The sequence below is a fragment of the Pogona vitticeps genome, chromosome 12 (assembly GCF_051106095.1).
Source record: "Pogona vitticeps strain Pit_001003342236 chromosome 12, PviZW2.1, whole genome shotgun sequence".
Lineage (NCBI taxonomy): Eukaryota > Metazoa > Chordata > Lepidosauria > Squamata > Agamidae > Pogona > Pogona vitticeps.
Window position 1 is genome coordinate 8,483,471 of NC_135794.1, and position 26,472 is coordinate 8,509,942.

Sequence of the window (26,472 nt, forward strand, 5' to 3'; positions counted from 1 at the left end):
AACACCTGGGTGGAGTACTTCAGGAACGCCATGTAAAACCAACCCTGGCTTTTAACACTATAGAAAACCGTTTTAGAACCACATACGTACACTTAGTGCCGGCCAAAACCAAGTAGCCGCCGGTACCACGTGGCTGAATTCTGAGTGGTGCGGCTTCCACGCGTGGCGTCGTCCTGAAGCTCTTCCCTCTTTTGATGGACGTGGTCCTGTAGAGCTTCCGCTGCTGATTGCAGGGTTGTGCTCGCGTCCCCCTGCAATGGGGCGAGTTCTGAAACAAGAGGTGGGCAAAGCATCCACAGATCAACCCTGCATTAGGCGGCCAAAGCGGGAGCTCAACGCTTGGGCTTCCTCCAGACCCTCCGGAATCCAATGTCTGGTCAATGGAGGATCAAACCTGTATTTTGTGATGGGCCCTCCTTCTGGAAGCGAAAGGAATCTTCATCTTCCCTCCCTTTCTTCCCCCCAACGACCCACCCATTCTTTCAGCAAGGAGAGAGCACTGAGGTGGGCAACGAGACCCGATGGCCCCCATCGCTCCCGTGCCTTACCGGTCAGAAGACGCTGCAGCGTTCTTTCGTCTAGCGCTGTGACTGGGGTGCTCTGGAGGAGGGCTCCTAAGGGAAAGGCATGAAGGGAGCAGAGGGTCAGGTGGCCTTTCCCGAGGCCGGGTTCTGGGGAGGATTTGGACCGAAAGGAAGCGCCCCTCCCACTATTCTCCCTTTGCCCACAGAAGCTGCTAGATGGGATTCCTTGGAAGTCGAGAGAGGGCTCGACCCTTCCCGATGGTGGGAATCCGCTTGAGGCTGCTTCCGACACCCTCACTGAGCAGGGGTTGCAGCACGAATTCCATATAAAAAGGAAAAGAAAAGTTGGAGAGGGGTTAATGAGGGAGAAGAAGAAGCTGGTAAGACCCGAAGCGTGACAGAATGGACCCCCTGGAGAGCACATGCATTTCTGAGGGAAAACGTCCGTAGAGTTGTCAAAAGAAGTGAAGAGGGAGGGAGACTGGGGTAGAGGGTAGCTGGGCGACATTTGAGCCCGGTCGGTCGGCACTTCTTGGAGGTTTTGAGACCCTCGTAGGTGTCTCTTCCCTTCCTCCGGCCTCCCTGACTTCTGGGATTTGTGGAAGGGCCCTTGAGATCCTTCAAGAGACCATCTTCTCCCTCAGAACTGCTGCCCAGCCCGGTGGTTCAGACCTCTCTTTGGGATTCCCCGCTGGGCCGCTCAGAGGATTGTCCGGTTACCTGAGATCTCCACAGCTCTCCTTTGGAGCTCTTCCTGCCTGCTCTGGAAGTAGGGCACAAGGTCTCTCTGGAGGCCCATGCTCAGGTGGGGGCACTCTTGGACCTAAAGAGGGATGCAAAAATCACTTCAGTTCCTTGTGCCGCCCAAATCCATGGTCCAAAGAACACCATGATACTCCTGAGGGTGACGGCAAGGATTTTATTCAAGTCTTGGGCCGATCCCTCACAATGCTGTGTTGCCTTTTTTGAAAGAGACACTTTTTGGGTGTTTTTTTTCCTGATTACTACTGTACATGTCAGTAAAACCGATCCATCCCTTTTCCAGCTTACGAGAACGGCCAGATTCCTTTCAGGGGTTCTGTCCTGTTTGTTCCTCACTTGCCACATCCAATCGACAAGGTCTCCGTCTGCACCTCCGTGGTGGAACCGGAGGCACGACCGGGCGTGTGGGTGCAACGGGCCCTGGCACCTGGTCTCCTCGCCGCAGGGAGGATGGAAAGCCAGGCTTCCGGAGTCCTAGTCCACCGCTCTGTCCACTACATACACCACCCTGGGTTCTCTGTGGCGGACGAGGGAGTGTGTCCTCTCGTCCCTGCGTGGCCGAAGGAGCTGGATTCGGTTCCTGCCAACCTCCCAGAGAAGGCTGTCAAGGGGTAGCCTTGGAACCAGATCAGAACCAGATTTTTTTCTTCATTGGGGAGTTTTAGTAGGAGACTCGTGTCATGCTTTTCAAACACTGCAACCCTTTATGATTAGATTTCAACTTTGGTTTTTTTAAAAAAATAATAATAAAAGCCCCCTTGGAACCTTTCGGAAAGATGTGGCCAATACATTAGCTAGCAAGGCAGTCTACTTAGGCTTGGTTAATTCAACTCCCTGTCCCTCCCCCGCCTTCTCACTCCCGGTCCAAAAGCCACTCTTCCCCCCCCCTTCTCTCTTGCTCACTAGCTGTTGGCAGAGGGCATTTATGTTGCTGCTCTCGGTGGTCTGGTGCAGCTGCTGAAGGTGTCTTTTGGTCACAAAGGGCAGACACTGCAAAAAGGCCATTTTGCATGCCTAAAAAAGGAGAGGAAAAGACAGAGAGTGGACTTTCAAATTTCGGATGTACGCATCATACGAAGATAAGGCATGCACCATACACACATAAAGCATCCATAATGCCAGCAGGTCGATCTACAAGTTTTCCTCCAAAATCAGGCCAGCTTGAGTGCTGCTCATCTTTATCTAGCCCAAGATCACATCGAGTCCCATTTTAGAAAAGTCTGTTTGAAGCCGTCTTTGTCCAATTTATGTACAGTATTTGAAAAGATCTCTTGATACAAAGTGGGTTCTTAAGGAGGAAAGGCCTTTTCAGACCATATCACCCCGGCTGACCCCTGGATGTCTGACCAGGTTGGAGGCAGCCTAACTTCCCGGATGGGCCTCCTTTCCTTGAGGTGCTGGTCAGGGAGAAGCCTGGTCTCCCGCACTCACCAGCCCAGCCTTCCAACAAGGTCGGATGTGCAGCAGGGACCCCCCTCGAAGAGAGGGCCTTCCAGGTGTCCTGGACCAAAGCGGCTGAGACTTTCTTGCTGAAACTCAGCCCACGGATTAGAACAGAAATCTCAGCCATCCGGCTCAGATCTATTTCAGAGTGTGGAAAAGCTTCTTTACGGGAGGAAGAGATGAAACATGAACCACTGCCCCCCTTTTTTTTGGCATGGCAGCTTCCAGACCCCCCTCTCTCCCTTACTCCCCTACAATCCAGTCCAAAACAGCCATGTTTCCGTGCTCTGCTCGCTCGGTGCCCCAATTCCCACACTGTGGGTTTCTCTATTTCCCTGAGCTCCATGGGGACATCCCCAAGCGCCATCGTCTCCTGTGCAAGGAGCAGAACCAAGACCCGAAGAAAGGCTGGCTGAGCGTTCTGCAGTTGAGCAGAGGGGAGGACGGAGGCCAAGCCAAGGAGTCATCGGATCCCGTGGGATCCTGGGACTGTTGCTTAGAGAAAACCCCCAGCATCCTCTTTCGGGGAGGTTGCTGGCACTCGGAAGCTGTCTCCCAACCAGGTCTCCCTGGGCCACGGACGGGACGTTCGAAATAGGGTTGGGGACTTAGATCAGAAGTCATTTTGTCTTAAGAAGAGAAAACACCTTGAAAATTCTCAACATCCTATGAAACATCTACTTTAAAAATACATTTTGCAGGAAAAGAGAGAACTATACATATGTAAACAATGCCTTAATGCTCCAGTCGTACCTCTGAGATGTTGGGGTTCGGGTCGCCCTGATAGATGAGCAAGAGTGCCAAGTTCTCTTTCACTAGATTGGCAAAGAAGGTCTTGTACCCCTGCTTGGCCCGGGTGGCCAAGGCACCGAAGAGATGGAACGCTGCAGCACGGATAGCATCGTCCTCCTAAAACCGGGGAAAGACAAGGCTTCACCTTCATGGACAGCAAAGCCACTCTTTGGCAAGAGATCAAAAAGGCACCGCAACGTTTTGGCAAAGAGGAGGAAGGCCCCGGAATCTGCCTGGACAGACCTCCCCTTCTCGGCGCCTCACTCACTCGCTCGCGGCGCTCAGCAAAGGAGGGCTTGCCTTTTCCTAGTGGAAACCTAGGGCGACCAGTATCCCTGGGAGGCTCCTTAGGAGCAGGTGAAGGTTTCTCCCCTCTTAGTGGAGGCCCTGGCTAAGGGGATGGGTCGCCCTGAAGTCTGAGTTCTTCCCTCACGGGGTGGAAGAGAGATTGTGAAGAAGGAAGTTTCCAAGGGCCTGAGAGGAGGAGGAGGAGGAGGAGGCAGGCTCCCCTGGTGCCATCACAGGGAACCACTCCACCCACGTGGGTCAGTTCAGACTGGCAGCCCTTTTGTCAACGTGGACAGGCAAACCCTCTCCTGAGCAGGGCTTGTAAAGCGGTGGGTATCTGGAGGGGGAAGGCCCTCATCCGCTGATGGCATGGCTGGCCAGTCTCCAGATTTCTGGCCTAGCCCTCCCTGGAGATCCCTGGGATGGAACTTGGGCTCTGGGTGATGGTCTCTGTCTCCAACAGATACTTCAAGCGCCTAAGAATTCCCTCAGTCATCCTGACACGGGCCCTCGTGGGACCGTAGGATTAGGATCCCTCGATGGCCGAGGAGCAGGCGTGGAGGGAGGAGAGCAGCCGAGTTTGTCGAAGTCTGTTTGAAAATAACAGAAGATCTGACACTCGAGACGGGTTCTCGGCCTCTTCTCGGCGGGATCCACCGAGGATCTTGTTTCCCACCCGTGACCAGAGAAGCCTCTCTTGTGGTGAGGATCACCAGCTCAGAAACCGTCTCTGGGCGGACAGTGGGCAAAGCTAGAACATCAGCCACGCCTGGGAAGGGGAGATCTCGGCTCTCCTGAGTCAGGGAGGGAAAGGGGGGTGGGCCCTGGGGGGGGGGAGACGGGCATCCACTTACCTCAGAGAGGTACTTGCTGGCCCTCCAGCAGAGATCGCGGAAGAGGAAGGCCACTTTCCCCATCCTCAGGCACGGCAGAACGAGCGCCAGTGCCTCCAGAGCTTCGTCAACCACCGCGCTGTCCCGGAGGTGGTTGAAGAGAAGGATGAGAAGGTCCTTCTTCAGTCCTTTCACCTGGAAGGAGGAGACAAGACCAGGACCCTCTCTCAGCCCCTCGTCCTTCCCCAGAGCCCGCTGGCCAGAGGAGGTGGCGGGTCGGAGCCCAGGCCTTCTTCCCTAGCGGGCGACCCGCACCTCCCAGGGGCTTCCCTTCCGAAAAAAAGCTCGCTTTCTGCTCTCCCAGAAGGTAGTCCCAAAACGGGTGGGTTGAAAGGACAAGGAAGGCGATGAGGAATCCAGGCGAGGAAGATCATCCTGATCAGAAGAGGTGTCTGAGGAAAGGGCCGGCTGCCTTTTCTGCTTTGGGGATTGGCACCGTGTCGCTGAAGACGGGCGTGGGCGCCACGCAGAACCCGGTGAGTGGACTGGGCGAGTTCTAAGGGAGCGAGGGACCCTCGGTGGCACCTCTGGGGCCGCGCTTCGTCCTCGTCTCCCCGGGAATAGGACTATGAAGGGCCCGTCTCTCTACTCGGCAGGAATGGAGAGCCGGACAGGCTTCAGCTTTTTAGTAAACAGAGGATGGGGGGGAAGAGGTCATGGTTGACCTGACTTGGTGCCGGAGGTTCCCACGACCACCAGCCCTTGGGAGGCTGGACCACCACTGGGTCCACCTGAGATTGGCCTTTGGCCCTCTGTGGATCCACCGAGGTGGACTGGAATCCAGGAAAGGGCACCGAACCTCCTTATTCTCCAAAGTGCCCTGAATGTGGATTTTCTACCGTTTCTGGCGTCTCTGGATTGGTCCCTGCTTTTATCCCCAGCGAGGAGGGAAAGGGGAGGGTGTGTCTTGAACCCATTACCAGCCCACGCCTTTTGAAACAAGGGCCGCTCCAGGGGGGGAAGGGCTGACCTGGTCCGGTGCCACCAGGAGAAGGCGACCAAGGCTGCGCAGGGCCATGCGGCGGATCCCGGCGTGCTGGTCTTCCACGTTCCGGATCAGGGTCGGAACGAAGGCCCTGAGTGCGGCCCATCGGGTAAAGCTGGGCTCCTGAATCACCTGCAAGAATTCGAGACGTTCGTTACACCCTGCGTCCCTGGGCCCTTCGGCCTCCGGAGCTCAGCCTTCTGACCCTGCCAGAATCAAGGGACTCGGAGTTTCAAAGAGGGACGTAAATCTGGCCTCATTTGTGTGTGCAAGAAAGGACAGTTTCTTCTTCCTCATTCCATGCGGTGCCATATATTTCTTGCCCGTTTCATCTAGGGCAAGTCCAATGTTCTCAGCTGAGGGAGGAGACCTCTGCCTTCCACAAGGATCTGCTTAGCTCCGTGGGCAAGTACAGAACCAGAAAACAGCCCCAGATCCCCCCCCAGTGCCCCAACTCCTGGCTCTCACCTCTGTGAAAAGAGCGGTTCCTGCGAGCCGCAGCTTTTCTGAGCTGGCATCCATCCAGGGGAGGACGTCCTGGATGACCTGGTCTTTCAGCAAGCCGTTCTCCAGCAAGCACCTGGGAGAGAGGATGAACAAGGGAACCGTCAAGGAGAAGACCAGCTTCCACAACTGCTGCCCAGGGAAGGAGCCGGGCCAATTGGACTTGAGGCAGGGAGAGGTTGTCCTCCGTGGGAGGAGTTGTGGGTGCAGGTCGCCCTGGAATGCAGGAAGGGCGGCCGGATGCGTGCATGAAAAGCGCCCCACAAGTGCGAGAATGGGAGGGAGAAAACGGATTTTGGCAGACATAGAGGCAGGGAGACCAGTAGAGCTGAACAGCAGGAGATGAAGAACTGTAACCCTCCATATTTATGAGCCAGAGCGTGAGCAGACCTGGAGAACCCAAAGGAACACAAAATCTATTGACTTCAATTAAACTCGTGCTTCCTCCTCGCTACACCTCTCACCTGAGCACAAGTACCAAGAGAATGAAAAAGAGGAGTGGAAGCTGAAAGCCAATGAACAAAGAACTAGCTTGCTTCCTTCCTTCCCTTCATTTCCTTCCCTTTCCTTCTTCCTCCTTTCCTTCCTTCCTTCCTTCCTTCCTTCCGTCCTTCCTTCCTTCCTTCCTTCCTTCCTTCCTTCCTTCTCTTCCTTCCTTCCTTCCTTAATTTCCTTCCTTCCTTCCTTAATTTCCTTCCTTCCTTCCTTCCTTCCTTCCTTCCTTCCTTCCTTCCTCCCTCCCTCCCTCCCTTCTATCCTTCCTTCCCTTCCCTTCCCTTCCCTTCCCTTCCCTTCCCTTCCCTTCCCTTCCCTTCTTCCTCCCTCCCTCCCTCCCTCCCTCCTTCCCTCCAGGTTTCGATTTCCCAACAGAGGGAGAAGGAGGGGAGGTGGGGAGCACCTTGGATGGGATGAGCTTCTGGGGGTGCCACCACCACTGCCTTTCTGTCATCAGGGGAGCAGGAGGGGAAATGGCAGGACTCCGTTTCCCACAGGGGACTAGGGATGCTTCTTGGGAACCCCCTACGCCAGACGTGGGGCAACCCCACTCTCCTTCCTTTGCTTCTCATGATCCACTGTGGCCGATGATCCAGGCTGGAGGCCATTCTACAGCCACCTGGACGACCAGCCATCGCAGCGAAAGACAACCTGCGTCTCCTGGGCTCCACCTCCCAGAATCTCACCAGCCCCAGAGCCCTTTCCTCTCCTTCGGCTATTCATAAGTCACTTACTTGGTCAACTGGCAAAGGCCCTCAGGGTGGGTCCGAGGATCCCCGAGTAAGGCCCAGAAGTCTGCCGTCTTGATCTCCTCCTGGGATGCAGTTGGTGTCCCCTTCACGACCAGAGCCTTCAGGGTGTCCACAGAGAGGCTGCAGAAGGAAAGGACCCAGAGAGGGCCTCAGAATCGCCCCATCCGAAGAAGAAGAAGAAGAAGAAGCGGGGAAATTCCAGGAGCAGGGCTGGCAAAGACCTCCACGCGGCCAGGAGAGGATGCCGCCTTCGGCCCAGAAGGGGACCCGGGCAGAGGTTCGTGGGATGGGGCCATTCCTTGCTGCATGTAAGACGTGGGCATGCTTCCCCCATGCAGAAAGACTGCCTCCGCCCCCCCCAAAAACCCACCCCTCAGGCTTGCAGGTTTCCCAAGCCTGCCCAAGGGAGGGGACGTTACCTGCAAGGGTTACCGGGCGTCAGGTGCTGCTCCCTCAGGAACAGCCTGCGGCGACCCTCACACGGGGGCATCTTCTGCCCCAGAGTTTGGCTGACCTGCCACAGGAGGGTGAACAGGAGCTGGGGGAACACCTTCTGGAGATCCACCTCAGAGGGCAGTCCTGAGAGGACCTCAAAGATCACACAGGTGGCCTGAAGAGGGGAGGAAGAGGAAAGGAACGGGGGGTGGGGGGGGAGAAGAGAGACCAGGTGTTACTGGGGGTCTCAGATCCTCCCCTCCTCCCCAAGGCAAGGGTTCTGGCCTCCTTGGAGCCACCCATTTCAGCGGCTCTCAGAGCAGAACAGCCGAGACGGTTTTCCCAACGTGGTCTCAAAGGATGGGCCATCCCGTGTCCCTTGGAGCGTACTTTGAGCGGTTCTTCCTCCGCATAGTCCCCGCTTTCATCAATGCTAGAGCTGGTTGTTGATCCGAGGATGGAGGGCTGGTTCACACACGACATCAGCTTGGCCAGGACTCGCACAGCCAGGGATGGGTCTCGATCGAAAGACCTCCACAGCTTGCCAGTCTCGCTATAAGGAGAGAAGGTGGGAGTTGCAGAGACGGCCTGAGCCTGGACTTGGCCTTCAGAACCAGCAGCTTGGGCGCAAGAAGCCCCTGGTGGGTCTGCACCGCCCGGCAGTGAGAAACCAATTTCTCACAGGGCAAGGAGAAACCTTGTGTGGGGTCTCCCACCAGGACTGCATCCGTCCTTTCGATCTCAGCGCCCCAGTTAAGGGACCGGGGCCTGACCGAGAAGAAAGAAGCCTCTTCCCCCAAGGACGGAAAGCTGTCTTTTCCCTCCAGCACCCACCTGTCCAAGGGGAGGCTTCGGCGGAGGAGGTGGCCCAAGACTGTGTCCAGGTGGGAGCGGGCCATGATGCAGACCGCCTCCAGAGGGACCTCCTCCATGCCTCCCTGAGTGATGATCGGCAGGTGGCTGCAGAAAGTATCGAGGAGCTCGGGCACCTGGAAGGAGCAAGACGGGGATCCCTGGCTCAGATTTGCTCTTGTAAAGCTAATCCTCCGGATTATTTCATCATAAAAGCAATATTTCAGTGAAGAATGGTTTTATTTCTTTATTATTCTATTTAGCAATCAGAAGGACAAAATTACTCTTCCCCCCCCCCCTGAAAGGACACCGTTCTTGTTTGAGCAACTCTTGGCTGAAGTGACTTGGAACAGAAGCCCATCTATTGGGGCCTCCAGTGAGCTCACGACCACAGCGGCGCCCCCTTGCCGCTGCCCCCCCTCGGGTTGAGGTGACAGCCCACGTGGTTTATAGAGCTGGGCCCACGTCTGGACGTGGCCAGAAAGGTCATCCCAAGACCCCTTTGTCCAGATGAAGGGCCCAGCCTAGAGAAAACAACGGGGATGAATAGGAGATGAAAAGCGCCTTTTTTGGACTACAGCACCCAGAATCCCCCACCCGAGGTGGCCATGGCTCTGCTGGCTGAGAAATTCTGGATTCTGCAGAATGGCAGAAGTTTACAAAAAGAACTTCAGCATCCTTTGGGCAAAGCTGAAAAGATGCAGGTGGAGATCTCTTTCTGACTTCTGCATCTCCTGCCTGGAGAAAAGGAGGGTTCCTGGCAAATGGCTACCTTGCTCTTCATGGCCTCCCCATGGTTTTGGAGGTTGGCGAGCAACCAGTAACCAGCAGCCCTGGCATAGCTGGGAATCCCTGACACGAGGTCTTCCAGGATGGCTTCGGTGAAGTCCAACAGCTGATCCTTCGCGAGATGGATGCTGACCACCTGCCAAAAAAAGAAAGGACAGGCTTTTTTTCTGTAGCTCAGACCTTCTCCTTCCCCAGTGAGATTTCCTGCCAGACCAAGGATGAGCAGCTCTATGCTTTTCCAAAGAGTCCTGCCCAAGGATTTTGCCCAGGGATTGCAGGAATTCTCTGCATCTTGCTCTTTCTTCCAAAACAAGGCGGCCTTGGCACTTCCCCGTGGACTCCAGCAGGTTCCCCTAGAGAACCGGAAAGGCCCCAATGTGGGCTTGGAGTTGGACAAGGACTGGAGCCTCTCCGCGAGGACACAGGACGGCTCAGGCCACCCGGATTTCATACCCAGGCACCTCATCTCAGAGATGAAGGCACTGCCAATGAGCCTGGCCATTGACTCGGCTCGCTGAGAAAACAGGACTCCAACCGATTCGGGAGGTGGATGTGACCCAGGCGCTCGGGAGATTCCCACCCGATCAAGGGAATCACCTTAGCCAGTCTGGCCCAAGCCCCAGACAGATCGGTGGGGACTTCTGCCTGGAGATCACAGAGGGCAGACGTCACCTCTTTTTCCTCCGCCTCCGTGATTCTCGATCCACCTGGAAAGAAAAGAGGGTGAATCATGTTATAAAGCCTGTGCTCTCGTTTAGGTAAAGAAATGGACTGCTTTAGAAACTGACAGAAGATAGAAATCAGAAGGACATGATATAAATCTAGGATGGCACCACCTTCCTAGGGTATCAAAAAGCAAAAGACGATAAACCACTGAAGAACCATCTGATAAGGAAAGCTTTAAACTGGGTATGGACCAAGATCCGGGAAGAAAAGGACCAGAAAGTTCCTGAGTGGGTCTCACCCACAGAAGCATTCACACAACCCACATTAATGGGGAAAAAGAAACTCTATTGAGATTTAGAGGTTTGTTAAAAGCGGCCTTAAGTGTGAGAGTAAGGGAAGAACTAGAAGAACAAGGCACAATACTTGATTGGTGGGCAAAAACACAAAGAGACTCAAGATGTACAAGCGATAAAGCAGTCGTTTTTTGTAAGGAAAACCGCATAAGTTACTTCTTCTGAATGTAAGGGAAAAACGGATTAAAATGTGGTATCGTTATCTACCAGAATTCAAAACGCAAGATGAAATAGTTAAAGAATGTATGACAAATCGGGCCCAAAATGTGGGCCACGATATTAACTGAAAGTCAGGGTCACAAATCTGGGAAAGGAATGTTGACTAAAGAAAGGAACAAACAGAGAAGTAGACCAGGAAAAAAAAATCGCTGACTTGCTAGTTCGGGTTGGTTCGGGGTCGTCTAAACTGGAGGACCCAAAGTTTTCGGAATCAACTGATTTTGCCCGATTTAACCAACTTCCTACTCCATGTCACCCCACCCCAGCCTGCCCCTTCCCTTCCCACTGTCCGCCACTGCTTCCCTGCCTTGTCCGGCCACCTCTCTCTTTCCTTTGGTTTTGGACTCCTAAAGTCATGAATTGGTGACACATAAAACGTCACTGGAAAGAACCAAAAAGGGCTCAAAGTGGAATTCACACCCACAGGGTCCCTCATTGTTAAAACTAACATGGGTCAACCTGGGATTCTTGGTGTCCTCTAATGGCTAAACCAATTTGTTTGAAGGTCATCCTCATCATTTTCTAAGCCCTGATTTGCAGGCTTGGGGATGAAGCCACCTCGAAGGGGCAGCGTTTTTCACCCTTGGGATCTGACGCCTTGAAGGAGCACCTTCTGCCTCCTCTGAGGATAATCCCCTTGTCCGTTTGTAGGTGGGGTCCATCTCAGCTGGAAAGAGGTTTCCCGGGGTCCTACATCCATCCAGGTTCACCTCCAGACAGAGTCACTCCAAGAACGCTAGCGGTCACAGAGTGAAGGCACCAATTGATTGGCCTTGAAGCCCTTGATCCCATCTCCCCCACCCACATTCTCACCTTGAATATGAATCAGGCAGCCTATGCACTTGGCTGCCCATTGCCGGCATGCGATGGAGTTCTCCAGGATGTAAGGGGCTAGGAAGGTTACCGCGAAACCGTAACCTTTGAAATTCTCTCCGTCCTACCAAGAAGAGAATAAAACCGATTGAAATGGCCTTGGAAGGCCTGAGGATTTGCAGAACCAACCTCTCCTCCAAGATCTGCAGCAGAAGGGATTCTCGGAGGCCTGAAACAGACCTCACAGAGAGCCTGGTCATTGACGCGAATCACATGTTCATCCTGCCAAGAGGCGAAGGAGGTGGCCTTCCTGTGTTTGTGAAAGCCAACTTCCAAGGGAACCCTCCTTGCCTTTGGAAGGCCAGTCCCCGAACCGAGCAAGCTCGTCTGCATCGTCCCAGAGGGGAGAGGAGCTCTGGATCAGGCCTGCCCACAGCCCTTGGGGCCGCCTTCTTGTCCAGGCTTGGGACACATCAGGCTGGCATAGGTGGGAAGAGAAGCGGGGAGGAAAGCCACAGCCAGCCCGGGTCCAAGGTGAGCCCACCTGGCTCTACAGCCCCTGCTGTGGGAGGTGCTACCGGGAGGGGAGTGAGTGTCAATCGAGGAGAAGACAGTCCTAGTGGAGACACAGGGCGGTCGCCAGACTCTCGTCTCCTCTGAGACGTCTGTTCTGCAAAGTCACTTCTGCTCTTTGGTGCTGATTGAGAAGGAAACCATTCATTGCTCGTTTCTTGGACACCATCAATGATTTCCTTCACCCCGAAAATGCACACCCACCCCACCCCAAGACCAAAGGCATGAAGCCTGATGGGCATCGGATGGAAGGGAACCAGATGGATGTGCATATCACCACATCAGCAGAGCAGAAATGGCCTCTACCCTTCGAACGAAAGGCATTCCCTTCTATAGACACACTCAAGCGGAGTTCTCTCATGCTTGTCCCATCTGATCCAATGGCCGAGCCCACACAGGAGAAGATGAAATCCTTACTCTAGAGAAGCCCCCGGGCTGGGAAAGGCTGGTCTAAAGTCATGGAGCCCAAGTCCAAAGACACCAAGGAGAGGGAGAGTTTTGCCTCTTTCCGGGGAGCCTTCCTGAATATCGGGACTCTTCCCACAGGGTCTTCTGGTCGGCCAGCAAGAGGAGGAGGAGGAGGCGGGAGGAAGAGGAGGAGGACTCACCGGAAGACGAAAGCTGGCCTGGAAGGGAGCCAGAACCTGGAAGCTGGCCTGCAGGGCCCTCTCTCGGCTCCCCTCACACTCCAGGAACCAGGGCTCGATCGGCTGGAGGCCAAGCAAGAACACAGACCCGTTTATGAGACCTCTCTGAGGGGCAAACCTTTCTCATTTTACAAACCTATCCTGCTTTTCCTTGAGATATCCCTCAGCCGGATGGGAGCCACGTAGCCCATCTGGCTGCCAAACACAGCTGGTCATTCATGGCCCGGTGGGTGAAATGTGGAAACGGTGAGAGAGAGGGAAGGCTCCCCCCCCCCCGATCTACATGCTGTGGATCATCCCTCCTTCGAGCACTCCCGGAGAGCTCAGGGGTTCAGGGCTCTGGCTGTGGAAGTCAGAGGTGGGGAGTTCGATTCCCCGCTCGGCCTCCTCGAGGAGGGCCCAGACTTAGGCCTCCCTTCCGGCTCGGCCGTTCTAAGAGGCAACATCACTTTGCTCTTGAGGAAAGGAGGGGTTCTCAGTCATGCCAAAGCGCATCAGCACGTAAGGGGATGATGGACTCAAGGGACAGGAAACCAGATTCCTGTCGAACGATGGAACCAAGGAGCCGGCCGAGCGCTCCGACACTGGAGGCCCTCCAGAGAAAGATGGACAACTGCATGTCAGATCTAGTTTGATCCTATAGAAATACTGAAATGATCTGATGGGGACAATTCGGACAATATGGTAATTACAGATTATCCTCAATGTATAGTTTGACCATGAAGTTGGCAAAGTTTCTGCAATACTGAATGTAAATGGCCAATCCAGGGGATTTCCTTTTGGGTTTATGCTTACCTGGAACATGACATCAATCCTCTCTGAGGTTGGCTCTTCTGTAACGAGGACCTCGAAGAGTTTCCCCATGGCCTCAACGGATCTGGTGTACATGAGCTGAAAGGACAACCCAGGGAGTGAGGCCCGAGAGCTACACCGTTCCCCTGACGCCATGGGCTCCTCATAAACCAGGGGGTGGGCAAAGCGAGGCCCAGCAAAGAGTGGAAACAAACAGACATTGACTGCACAACGACATTAGGATGTTTAAGAGGCCTTGGCGGTTAAAAAAAAAAAAGCAAAGCGACGTTTCAGCCTTCTATCCTCTTCTATATTGCATCCTCCTATGCAATAGGATGTTTCAGGAAAGCTCCCATCAGAGGTTAAAAAGGAAGACCTAGAAGAAAACCTGCCTGACATACCTCAATGTTGGACGCATCCTGTTCATCATTTGCTATCCTTTTAAGACGCTCCAGGGGAGGGAGGAGAAAGAGGCTCTTGATGACTCCGTCCAGCATTTCCCGGAGAGCTTCCACTGGCAGGCGCGGCTTGAGGTGGCTAGCAGAAGGAAGGTAGATTGAGAATCCAGACAGAGGTTTACAAAGGTCCCAGGCAGAAAGGCAGCCCAAATCTCAGGCTGGCTCTTTCTCATTCTGATCTACATGTGAGAGCATCGTGACAAGAAATCAGACTGCCTCTGCCTCTGTATAATCATTGGCGAGTGGGCAGGGCAAGGACAGCAGCTTTGGAGGACTGTGTCTCTGGAGGGAAACCCTGTGGCCTTGAAGCCAGCCGGCAGCCTCACTTCCCTGCCCGTCTCGTGCCCGTCAACCAAACGCACTGACAGGGGAGCCCCCATGTCACATCGAAGAGCCGCCCCCGCCCCACACTAGTTGCTCCCTGAGGGAGGCCTCCCTAGCCCAGCTGGCCTCTCCGTTGCCTATCGATAACTTACCTCAGGGAGACTAAGGCCGAGATGGTTGCTGGGAGAAGGGAGCTTCTCAGGTTTTCGAGGCGCTCCGTCCCAAGAAAGGCCTGAAGACCCCCGTGGTGGTGGTGGTGGTGGTGGAAGGAGCAAAGAAGAAGGAGAAACAAGAAGGAGGGGGAGGAGAGATGAGGGTTTCATCCACTCAACAGAGGATACGACCAAAATGCTTTCTAAAATCGCCCGGAAGGGGGTTGGAGGTGCTTTCCTGAGGGGGAGTCCCGTCTTTTCCACGGACAGCCATTCCCCGAGGTGTTGGGGCAACAACCGTTCTGAGCAGAGCTGCCGGCTGGACGCTTTGCTCCCAAGGAGACCCCTCCCCAAAGAGCGGGTGGGGCTCTCGTGGCGGAAGCCCTCCAAGAAGGGTCTCCCTGGCGGAGCTTCCAAAAGTCTCCTTTGTGCCACGAGGAAGACCCCCCCCCCGGGGTCTGAAGAGACGCCCCCTCCCTCTGGGCTTTCTAGGAACCCCACCGGACCCTTCGGGTGTCCCACCCCCCCACGTTGCTTACCAACAAAGCCTCCAAGAGCTCTTTTTTGCAGCCCAGCTGGAAGTTCCCGTCCTGGGCTTCGGAGATGGCTTTGCAGATGCTGGCGACGCTCTCGCAGAAGATCAGCTTCAGGTGGGTGTCCTGTCTTGCCTAAAAGAAACCAATGGTCATCATCCTCCTCCTTTGGTACTGGTACCAAATGTATGTCTACATTCTGCTTGTTTAACTTCCCTCAGCAGGGAGATCATGAACTTGGGGGCAGCCCCTGAGAAGGCTTCCTCTTGCCTCCCCACCAGATTCGCCTCGAACTATGGTGAGTCTCTCTCAGAAAAGATCAAACCCGAGAGAAGGATGTGGTTCAAAGAGCCTTGCCCAAAGTCAGGAAGGATTTCGTTCAAGACTCTGCGAAACCACCAGCCACAGAAACCGCAGTGAGCAGACACGAATTCCACGGGGGTGGGAAGGAACCCCTTTTAAGGAATTCTGTCGGCCTATCAAGCTGATTTCTCTCGGGTCCCTCCACCTCAAGAAAGAAGCCTCCTCAAAGGGTTGATCGTGTGAGGATCCTTTCACAGTCCTGCCGCCTTCCGAGAGCCAGCATGCTATAGCCAGTTGAGTTTGGAACGGGGCTCAGATCGCGGCCTGGCCCTGGGAACTCGCGAGCGGGAGTCAACCCTGGAGGCCTTCAAGAGCCAACTGGACAACCCTCGGTCGGATCTGCTCTGATTCGGATTCCTGCCTCGAGCAGAGGGTTGGACTCCATGGCCTCCCAACTCCAGGATTCCAGGATTCCAGGGTGAGCTTGGTGTGAACGTCTCCCACCCTCTGGAAGCGGAACGAGGGCTGCCATCCAGAAGCGACTGGACAGGGCAACAACAATAGCAAGCCCTCCCCCCCCCCCGGTTCATGCCGTCTGGCGGCATCTCTCTAGGATTCCTCAAGTGGGGGGAGGAGTTGATCATCATCATCATCATCATCATCATCATAGTAGGACAAGAGATTCCACTAGGGGAAATGCCACATATGAATAGGGGCCCTAGCAGGGGCCCTCCATCCTGCTTCCACTTCAAGGGGAAAAATTCGGACACGATCACACCCTCAGATCTGCGACAGCTTACCTGGCTCTCAATTTTGACTCCCAGGACCTGAAAAATAAAATGGAGAAACTGACCTCTTTGCACAAGCCTAGAAAGGCAGCTGGCCTTTTTTAAATTTATTGTTTAAAATGTTAAGGACACAGGCCTTGGGCCAGGGGATAAACGGCTTTGCTATGCAAATGGCGCAGAATCATCAGAGGGGTTTCCCCCTCAATGGTCTGGATTTTTCTTGAATGGTTCTGAATGGAAAAAGCCCAAAACTGAACGCTTCTTGGCAGATGTCACCTCTTGCTTGCTAGGAAGGAGGGAAGTGAGTTTTCGGGATTGAGACAGGCATTTAAAAGAGAGATCAATTCTCTCTCTCTCTCTCTCTCTCTCTCTCTCTCTCTCATTCTTTCTTTCTCTTTGTTTTCGCTCCCAGAAAGAGATTTCCTCAGAGCCAGATGCCTAGACAATCCAAGATGAGCACTGAAAGTGGCCACTCATGAAACAAAACCTACAAAATGCAGGGGATGAAGGGGAGGGAAGTCAGCTACTATGGCAACCAGACATCTTTTACCACTTGAGGAGCACCACTTCTGAATAGGAGCTAAGCGTCTCATCTGCTTCAGTTCTCAGTGAGGCAAGAAAAGGCTAATGGCAGCACCCTGAGACACACAAGCTGCAATGTGGCACCTGAATTTTAGGGCAGGTCACTTTGGCTGGTTTCTGGAGTACAGTGAACTCCCTCTCTTCCATTCCCACCCCTCCCCACAGCGACCTGCTCCCTCCGTGCCCTATTTCAGCAGAATCCAACCCTCCGACCCCCTTCTACTTCTTACCTGGAAGCTCATCCTGTAAAGGTCGAGGACTTTTTTCAGGATCTCTGCCTCCCCACTCTTCAACAGGAACTCTTTGGGGGCCCGGATGGCAACCCGGCTGTAGGCCAGGATCAGGGTCTTAAGGAGGTGCCCTCGCCTGCCAGTCTTGTAATCCTAAGTAGGCAACAGAAAGGGGTGTTTTGGCAAGGTGGCAGCTGCTACCTTATCATCTGTTTGTCTGTCTGTCTCTCTCTGCCCGTTTCCCTCTTCTGTCCCTTCTTTGATCGCCAGGGCAGCAGGATTGATTTGGTTTTATCAAATTACTTATGTCCTGTGATCTGGGGGTGAGTGGGGGAAGGCGGACTGACTTTCCACCATTAAAAATGCTTCAGGATTGTATGCTTAACTTCAGTTTTTGGGTGTTGGAAACAATCCAGCACTCCACCTGTCTCATCTGCAGAAGCCCAGGGGCTGAAATCCTGTTGAGCAGCTCCGCAGGCACAATGATTCTGTGCACAAATCGACCGCAGAAGATGCCGCTTGGTGACAGGCTTCTCTTGGCAATTTTGGGGTTCTGCACCCTGAAATTGCCATCAAGCAGCAGCAATGGGCTCATAATGAGCAGGGATTTGCCACCAATGATGATGATGTCATCCCCAGGTGCAGGTGGAGCTGCCCAACAGGAATTCAGCCACGGAATGCACTGCTGAGTCGTATGTCAACACTTAGGTAAATCTCATCAGTTGAGCAAACCTCCTCATTCTGCAGCCAGCGATCCCATGGAATGTGAAGATGAATGGCTGGCATCAGAGGAGGCTCAGGCTCCAGTTTTAGATCCTGTTGAATCCAGGGTGGCTTATTTGAGAGTTGGCATTGACCTGCTGGCCCCGGCCGCTGGCTTACCTTATGGTGGGTGAGGAGGGCAGACAGCCCCATCTTGAGATCCATGCCAGCTCTGCAGTCGTCCAAGGTGGCCAGGGTCAGATCTAAATGGTCCAGCGCAGCAAAAGAAAGGATTTCTGCAACTTTCTGTAAGGGGGGGTGGGGGGAGAGGGGACCGAGAGAGAGAGAAAGATTGGAGAAGGGATGCTGATGTGAGAAATGACTGAAACTGGATTAGATCTCCCCGTTTGGAAGGGAGGGAAGACCACCCCTAGCACACCATCATGTTCCTGACTCTGTGGCATCCTAGCACAGCCAGGTGCTCTTCACTCCCTTGCAATGTTGTGGAGGGTTTCAACTTAAGAGAGGTAGAAAAACCTTCTTGGTTGAAGAGCAGGGCGTCCATCTATTAAGAAGCCGCCACCGTCCCCACCCCCCAAAGGACAAAAGAGATGCCAGGTGGGTACAGAACTCTGAAGGCTGCCCTGACTCGCTAGAGACTCACCTCTTTCTCGGCTGCTTCCAAATAATTGGCGCTCTCAATCAAACGCTCCAGCCAGTGCAGGACGTACATGCGGTCTGCGCAGCAGGCCAGTGACAAGCCCAGGACTTGATAGAGGACGCTCTGAAAGAGAAGGAGGGGTAGACCGGGGGGGGAGGTTTCAGTCGAACAATCGGACACCTGTCTAGATCTTTGGGTCGGCGGTCCTTCACTGGAGGCCCTCCAGCAGAGGCTGGACAACTCCGGCCGAAATCCGGTTGCTTGGTGTGGAAAGTGGCCCTCGAGAAGGCCCACTGAAGCAACAGAATCCTGAGGGAGGCGTTGACCCATCCCACCCCCGCCCATTCAAGGGGCCTCCACCAGGGCGACTTCCTAGGCGAAGCAACAGGATTTCCGCCACTATGTTCTGCAGCAGCTGCTTTGGACAAATGTTGGCTGAGAGGGACTGAGGTCTCCCCCAGGTTGCAGCAGCTTTCCACACTCGGGGGAGAAGCTGAGGGGCCACAGGACTGCAGTTTTTTCGAGAAACGAGGGAACAAACCTTTTCAAGGGACCCGTCCGCATAGCTGCCCATCTGATCTTCCAGGGCTAAGATCAGGTTCTTGGTCCACCTGTCGTCCTCCATGGTCTTCAGGGACCTCCTCAGGAACTAAGGAGGAGAGCATGAATGAATCCAGACATTTGGTTCACGAGGGCCTCGACGTCTGCTCCTAAGACTCCACTCCTGCCCTTTCCCCTGCCTAAATGCTTTAAAAATGTCCTTGGAAAATCACTTCTTAAAGAAATGGAGACTATGACTTCCCACCGGAGCTGAGGGGAAAAGGGGCTAAGCACTCTCTTCACCTAGTCTAAAGCCAATAGGCTGCCAAACCGGAGAGTCAAAATGGACCAGCTTGGTCTCCGAGTCAAACACTGGGGGAGGACGGTTCTCCGCTGTGTCCTACATCGTCTACACCTGTCTGTCCTTCTTCCCATTTGCTGCCCAGGGCATCTGACTTCACAGGCTCTTCCTTTTTGCCCCTCAGGCTAATGGACCAGAGTCCAGGAGACCCCCCCCCTCCGCCCCCAGCCTGGTCTGTCGAAGAGATCCCTCTTCTCCCTCCAGCCAGTTCCTGGTCGAAGAAGAGCAGAACCTCACCTGCAGAAGCTTCTGCTGCCACTCAGGTTGTCTTCCTCTGGTGCCTTCTGGAAGGAAAAGAGGACATCGTTGTACCAACTCAATTGGGACGGGGGTGGGTGGGTGTGGGTGTGATGTAGAGTTTGGGACCGTATTTTTCAAGAGTAGTACTTGAGCCATGACTTCTTGAAATGGAATCTGTTGGTCATCCCTCACTGTTTAAAGAGGAACGTCCTACTAACGTACTCTTAAAAATAGGCAAAAACCTCCCTCTTAGAGACCCCCAGGCAGGATTTTGAAAGGCATCTCTAAATATAATTGGCTACATGTGAAAAAAGGAGGCAAAAGTAATGCTGTTTACCAATTGTGGTGCTATTTCACAAGAATAACATTTCCTTACTATCCCTCAAACTAGCCGAGGATGGTCAACATCATCACTTGGAACACATGACTTTCACACTCTAGGTGTGTCATGCACAAGGTGTAGACATTTTTCACAATCTTTCAAGTACCAAATGGTAGGAAAATCAGTCCTGTTTTTATTGTCTGTGCCCTGTTTTTGTGTGTACCCTATTAGTAAACATCGTGATATTTACATATAGATTCAATATATATAGAGAGAGAGAGCATTACAATGTTTCGACATCACCAAAATGACTAAAGTTCTCTGACATGTTAATAGAATCCATGTAAAAATACAAATAGAAAATGAATGTATGTTACAAAAGTAACATAACTATTTCCTTACTGTTTCCTTTATGAATCTGAAAACTGCTCAGAGACTTTAAGCCACCCCCCATGCCTGCCAGAACCTATATAGAGGTCCACCTGCTTCGTGTACGTCCCTGGGAGGTGGGGGGGGGCTGTCTAGGGAAGCACTTCAGAACTGGGGCAAAAGGTCTGAAAAGGCAAACCTATTTTTGGATTGCTAGGTGCTCCTGAATTTGTCCAGGAAAAAATCCAAAATCAGGTGAACGGATAAAACGAATGTCAGGAACTTTAGAAAAATGGAAGCAAGATCAAGGGGCCTTCTGGAAGACAGCGCTATTCCTCGGATAGCTTGCAAAGTGAAGCGCAGCACTTTTAAGATTTTGAGACGGCCCGGGGGGCGGGAAAGCATTTCACCATGAATCCTCCTGTCAGGCATCCATCGGGTGACCTACCTGCCTGGCAATACCCCCAAAGCGCTGGGATTTGCTGCGCCCACAGATGAACGATGGCCTCGTGGATGTCAGCTCGCAGGGCGTGCAGAAGCTGGAGGGCCCAGAAGCCTCTTTGGCTCCCGGAGGAGGACAATACCTGTAGGCAGGAGAGGAGACATGAGAAAGGAGGGCCCCCGAAGGAGAAGCCGGGACTCACCCGTCCATCTCTAACTGCCAGCGGCTCAGATTCAGGAGCAGTTCCTCTCCTGGAAATAGGCAGGCAATCGCCCTCCCGAGAGGAGGGGGGTCCCAGGGACCCGTTGGCGCCTTCTCTGCTCGGTCCATTTCCTATCGGGGGGGGTCCTGCGCTGGGCAACATCCCGGCCTTGAAGAGGATGTTCAAAAAAAGGCTGCTCCCTGAAGCCTCGGAGGGCATCCTCTCGTCAGGCTCAGGTGGCAATGAGGCCACCCTTCGTGCCATCGCCTGGTTAGTCTGATTTATGAGCTGAGGTACGGATGGTTTTGATTTCCTTGGTTTATATGAGATGCGTTGCTTTTAGATGATGTTCTATTTATTGTCCTTAATTATTTTTTTTAACATAAACCGCCCAGAGTAGTGCCTAGCATTACGCAGGCACTATCCTAACTGATGCTTTCCTTAGGATTCTGGGTCTCTCCGCTGGATTTGGACGGGAGAGCCCTTCCACTAGATGACACCATCCCACAGAAAACTGCCCCCCAAAAAAGCAAAGTGGGTGGTTTCCTCACTGAGAGACCAGAACAAGACCGGGACGTCTTCTCTAGTTCCCTCTCGTGGCCCCTTCGGTTGTTGCGTTTTCAGTTTTTGACACAAGCGGGGGAGCTGGTTGGCCCCAGCAGGGCTGAGGGCTGCATTTTGCCTCTCCCTGGGTTGTCATGAAGCCAGCTAACAATATTGCAGCTGACGGAACTTTCCGATCCTTCGGGGAGTTCCTTTCTTCCTACATTTCTCGTTAGCCCTCCTTTTACTAATTTTCTGCAATGAAGAAGGCAACGACATCTCCGTTCAAAGGGGGGGACGGGGAGCACTTTGCTACGGGATGGCCAGAAGGGTCTCCCACTCAGCTCCCCAGCCAGCGTACTGGGCCGAAGAGGTTTCTGCAATACCTCTCTTTTGGAATTCCTGCACCGAGAAGCCACCACACACTCTGGGAAATGGGAGGTCAAGGAACTGAGAGGACCTTTCACCTCCATACTCTCCTCCCACCCACCCCCCAAGACAAAAACGTAGATGCTTTTTCTAAGCATTGCTCACCAGAAGCCGTCCGAAGACTTCTTGCGGACTTGGGAGCTTTACTAAAAGGAGAAGAACAGGGGTCGAGGGGGGGGGGAGGACGTTAGTGATGCAAGCTCTGGAATCATGGAAAGGTTTCCCACTGTTCCTCATCTCCTTCCCAGGTCTAGTCACTAGGATCCTTCCAGCAACGGACCGGGCTCCTTCGGAAAGCCACAAAAGGACATGGAGGTCTGGGGGGGGCGGAGGTGGGCCTGCTCCTTTCTGGAGCGCCCCGGACTCCCCTTGGCCCGAGCTTTCACTGAGAAATAGGAGGATTCCCCTTCCCTCCGGGCTCAAGGAACGGCGAGTCTCCTGCAAGCCCAGAGGCCCTGCCTTGCATCTTATCACATTGATCTCTGGCCCCTCTGGGGGTGCTCTGGCCTGGGTTTTCCTGGGACGTCTCTGACATTGGCCCCTGGAAGGCTCCCCACCCACCCGAGACCTCTTCAGCAAGGCATGACCTCTCCAAAGGAGAGAGGGATCCATTCCTTCCCATGGGAAGAGAGGTGAGTGCCAATCCCACCCAGCCATGCACAGTTCAAGCCCAGGGGACTGCCTTTGGTACCCAACCAACCCACTGACCAACTGACCTCCTCTGCAGGATCCCAGGAAGAGGACGGATCCTTCCGGCCGAAGGACGGCCAACTCCTTCAGGCATCTGCAGAGCGGGGTCAGTGCTGGCATGTATTCCGGAGGAAGCAAGAAGGATAACAGCTTCGGCCACAGAGCCTGCCAAGAGGAGAGAGGGGACCGTCAGAGAATCAGAGCCCAGCCTCGGTCTGGAGAAGCTCGGCATCACAGATTGGGGCCAGGCTGGCGTTCTCTTCCCCGAGTGTCGTAGGACTGTTGGGAAATAAAGCGCCCCCCGGGCTAAAATGCCAGCTCTCTCCCTGCCTGACCTCACCCTGAGTAGGAAGAGGGGTGAAACTCCTCCGGTCTTCTAAAGAGCAAATCCACCCAAGCCACTCACTTTAAACATCCCGGTGGCCGAAGTGTTGACGTGCTCCAGGACCTTGATGGATAAGTCCTGGACATCGGCTTCCCTTGGCATCAGGCCTCTGGCACTGTCTCCGACCTGCCGTACACAGACACACAAGAACCACAGAAACAGCAAGGTCAGGAAACGAGAACCATCTCCAGAGAAAAGGCCCCCCCTCCCAAAAAGCGCCCCTTCACCCACGGGGAGTGACACAAGCACAAAGCTTGCGCACCTCGGAAGCGTTTGAGCCAGACGGTGGTGGCAGCACCCGGAGGAGGTGCCCCTGTGCCAAGGTGCAACCCAGCCAAGGCTGGAACGAAAAGGAGGGACTCGGACACACAAACACACACACAGATGGGAGGGCCTCTTCCCCACCCAGCCGATGCCAAGAGGGGCTCGACTGCACACCCACCCCTGCACAACGTTTCCAACCAGTGCACTCCTGATGATGGAGGGATGATGGGACGCCTACTAGAGCCCAGAGCTTGGGAAACGTCTTTTGGAATGGCAGAAGGCAGGCGCTCACGAGACAGGCAGGCCCAGAGAGGCCTCCCGATGGCCTTGGAAGGGGTCCCCGAGTCGCCTCGTCCCTGCCAGAGGAAGGATCTCTCGGGGCTCTTTCGCGCTGACTTACCCCTTGACTGGTACGAACGGCGACCTGACGGAAGAGGTAGGTGACCATCTCCCATTCCAGACATCCCTCGACCTTCGGGGAGCTCAGGAGCTCCTTCAGGAAGAACAGGGTCGCTTCCCTCGCCTGGCAAAAAAAGGGAGGAAAGTCATCTCGTCGGTTGCCTCCCCGAGCCTGCCTCCCGTGCTGAAGACACCCCATCTGAGGCGGGATCCGGAAGCCCCTAAAAGCGCCTTGGGAGGAGAGCTCCTGGTCCCGGTGGCCATTCCTTCTGCAAGACCAGAGCCTGCTTCCTGCCAGGGAACGTTTCTGAGGACTGGAATCTCCTTCTCTTGGTCTTTACTCTCTCTGTTGAGCAGACTCAGGTCGTGCAGATGTCTCCTGGCTGTGGCTCCTGTTTGGACTCCCTGGCAATTTCACTGGGGCCCCGGCAGGGATTCGTTATTGCCAGAGTTTGGACAATTCTTTTTTTTTTTTTTGGTATGCTTTTCTTTTTCCTCCCTCCCTCCCTCCCTCCCTCCCTCCCTCCCTCCCTCCCTCCCTCCTCCTCCTCCTCCTCTTTCTTGTGGATTACAGAGCTAACATCACACAGCCAGAATGGTCTTTTTTACTATAGTCCAAAAAAAGTAAATTTCTTTTTGGTTGGGCATGGAAACCACTTTCCATCCGGACTGCATGGTTTTCTCTGAATCGCCTCAATGTTTGGGCCTCACCCTTTGTCTGTGTCGGGTTGCAAGACTTTGCTTTTACTCCTGGCTTAGAAAGCCAGAGAGACCTTTCTGCCTTGCACCCACGTCTCTAGGCCCTCGTCTTCATCTCAGCTCATGACGTTCTCCTTGTGGCGATGGGATCCACCCTTCCTCTCCATGACGTGAAAGAGGCTGGAGAGATCTCCAGATCACCAGAAGGGAGAGCAGCAAAGCTCTTGGGGAGTGGGATGATTTTCAGGCTGCTCTGGGATGGGGTGAAAACTGTTCCGCATCCCTGTGTCAGCTGGAGGATTCTGGGCAGTGTAGCCTAGTGATGCCACTCTTATGATATCTTTCTAGCGCCCCCCCCGGGCATGTGGAGAGCAACCAACGGGGGCTTCCGTTTTGGGTGGGAGGGATCACAATCAGAGCCTTCTCTGACTTACCTTGCTGAACGTGGACTTCTCAAGAGTCCAGAAGACCTTCTTGAGGTTTGGGGGATGACAGTCCACGCAGCCCTCCAGGAACAGATAAAGTCCCTAAAAAGAAAACACAGGCGGTGGGGGGGGAGAGAGAAGTCAGTGTCTGTTTGGTGGTGTGCCTTTTCTCAGCCATGCAAATTGAGCCCCCGGGGCTGAAGAGCAGCAGGACCGCTTCCTGGGCAGGACAGTGGTCAAGGCCCTGGAGAAGCCTGCGAGGGGGCCCTTCCTGTTCTCCCAGAGTTCAGAAAGGCTTTCAGGAGGGGGGGGTTGGACTACAATCTTTTGACTCTCCCACCCAGCAACAGTGGTGCTCTTTACGGTGCCCTGTGCGCAACCCTTGCGCTCAGGGCCTGTAAATGTCTTCCTAGGTCTGGAGCCATTTCACTGCCCCCTCACCCCCCCAAAAAAATCCCTGCGTCTCCACTCTCCTCTGTAGGGCAGCCTCTGCCAGCTTAAGGGATGGCCTGGCTTTGGTGATCCAGGACAAGCCCAAGCAGGGAGACCCTGGCGAGCACCTCTCTGCCATCATCCTCCTGAGCGTGCCCATCTCCAAAGAATGTATTCCCGCCTCCCCCATGACTATCCATTTACTTTGGCCATGAGGGGAGCATCCACCATCCTGCTCTCCTTGATGACATCCGGGAACTTCCTTAGTATTTCGTCCTGCTGTGGCCGGTAGCGAACGAGAACGGCCAACATTGGCCACCGAGCCTTCAAAGCCGCCTCGCTCACCTGCAAGAGAGAGAAATGCAAAGAACCTCCTTAGGGTTCGGTCCCTCAATCAATGCAGGGAAACAGATCCATCCCCAGAGGAGAAGGAATCTCATCTCAAGCCAGGACAAGCTTGGCTGGCCTTCGTCAGAAACCGATGGTGACCATAACATCCCGGCACTCTGGACAGACAGGATTCTTCCCAGCTGTGCAGTCACCGGGCAAAGCAGCCCATCATCCGGACGCTTCACGATGACCAACACAGGAGCAAAAGAGGGGCTGTGTATCTTTTTCATTCTTTTTTTGCAAGGCATCACTGGGAGGGGAGAATCAAGGTTGCCCCCCCTCCGCCCAATGGAAGAGCAATCTTTGCATTGCAGCTCCTTCCCCAGCAACTATTCCGAGTGAGGGCACTACGTCTCGCCTTCCCTCCCGATTGGCTTTGAGTCAGAGGGAAGGCGCTGCTCCCCCTTCGTTGGCCCTTCCTGACCAGAGCCAAGGCAAGGGAAGCCCTTTCGTGTCAGAGACACGAGCCTCTTCCTGTGCAGGGAGCAGCAAGACCGAAAAAAGACTCCCCTCTCCCAGGCTGGCACGACTCCTTCTACCTGATACAACCGGGAACTCAACCAAATTGAAATTAAAATGAGTTTGCTTACATTTCTGTCCTCCTCCTGCTGCCAGTATCCACTCAGCCGCTGGTAGATGGACAGGAGGGGACGGCAAAAGCTGGACTCCGCCTCCCGAGGATAGTGGCACAGCCTCCAGTTCTTATAATAGTGGGCGACGGAGACACACATTTTCTCCACAGCTGTGAAAGAGAAGGACGAAGGTGAAAGCCTGACCCCTGAGAACCTTCCCTGGGGTCAGAGACATGGAGCTTCTAGCAGGCGGACAGGGTCTGACCCTTAGGGGAAATGGACCGGATCCTTCCCCATTGCTCCTTTCCCAAACCCGCTTGGCTTTCTTTTGCAGAAGCCTTGCTCGACCTGCTCTACTTGCCCCTTGCACCTCGTGTGTTGCTTTTGGTCTCCTCCCCTTCTAACACTTGGGGTTAAACTGAACAATCCATTTCTCTGCCCTTGAAGAAAGCCGTTTG

General features: G+C 54.1%; 1 protein-coding gene across 1 annotated transcript; it reads right to left on the bottom strand.

Moving 5' to 3' along the window:
- Positions 1-1,224: 1,224 nt before the first annotated feature.
- LOC140702434 (maestro heat-like repeat-containing protein family member 2B) lies at positions 1,225-25,265 on the bottom strand. Its single transcript, XM_078381049.1, has 32 exons — positions 25,257-25,265; positions 24,630-24,722; positions 23,498-23,620; positions 22,855-22,959; positions 22,475-22,613; positions 21,864-21,904; positions 20,591-20,726; positions 19,449-19,495; positions 18,852-18,959; positions 18,314-18,433; positions 17,680-17,955; positions 16,948-17,100; positions 16,148-16,174; positions 15,051-15,179; positions 14,512-14,591; positions 13,979-14,114; positions 13,581-13,676; positions 12,747-12,848; positions 11,566-11,689; positions 10,112-10,221; positions 9,498-9,650; positions 9,112-9,249; positions 8,708-8,862; positions 8,264-8,426; positions 7,858-8,048; positions 7,421-7,558; positions 6,156-6,267; positions 5,673-5,819; positions 4,664-4,897; positions 3,483-3,638; positions 2,190-2,300; positions 1,225-1,347 (listed from the first exon to the last, which is right to left on the bottom strand). The coding sequence occupies exons 1-32, from the start codon at positions 25,263-25,265 to the stop codon at positions 1,225-1,227; spliced, it is 3,975 nt and encodes a 1,324-aa protein (XP_078237175.1).
- Positions 25,266-26,472: the final 1,207 nt, after the last annotated feature.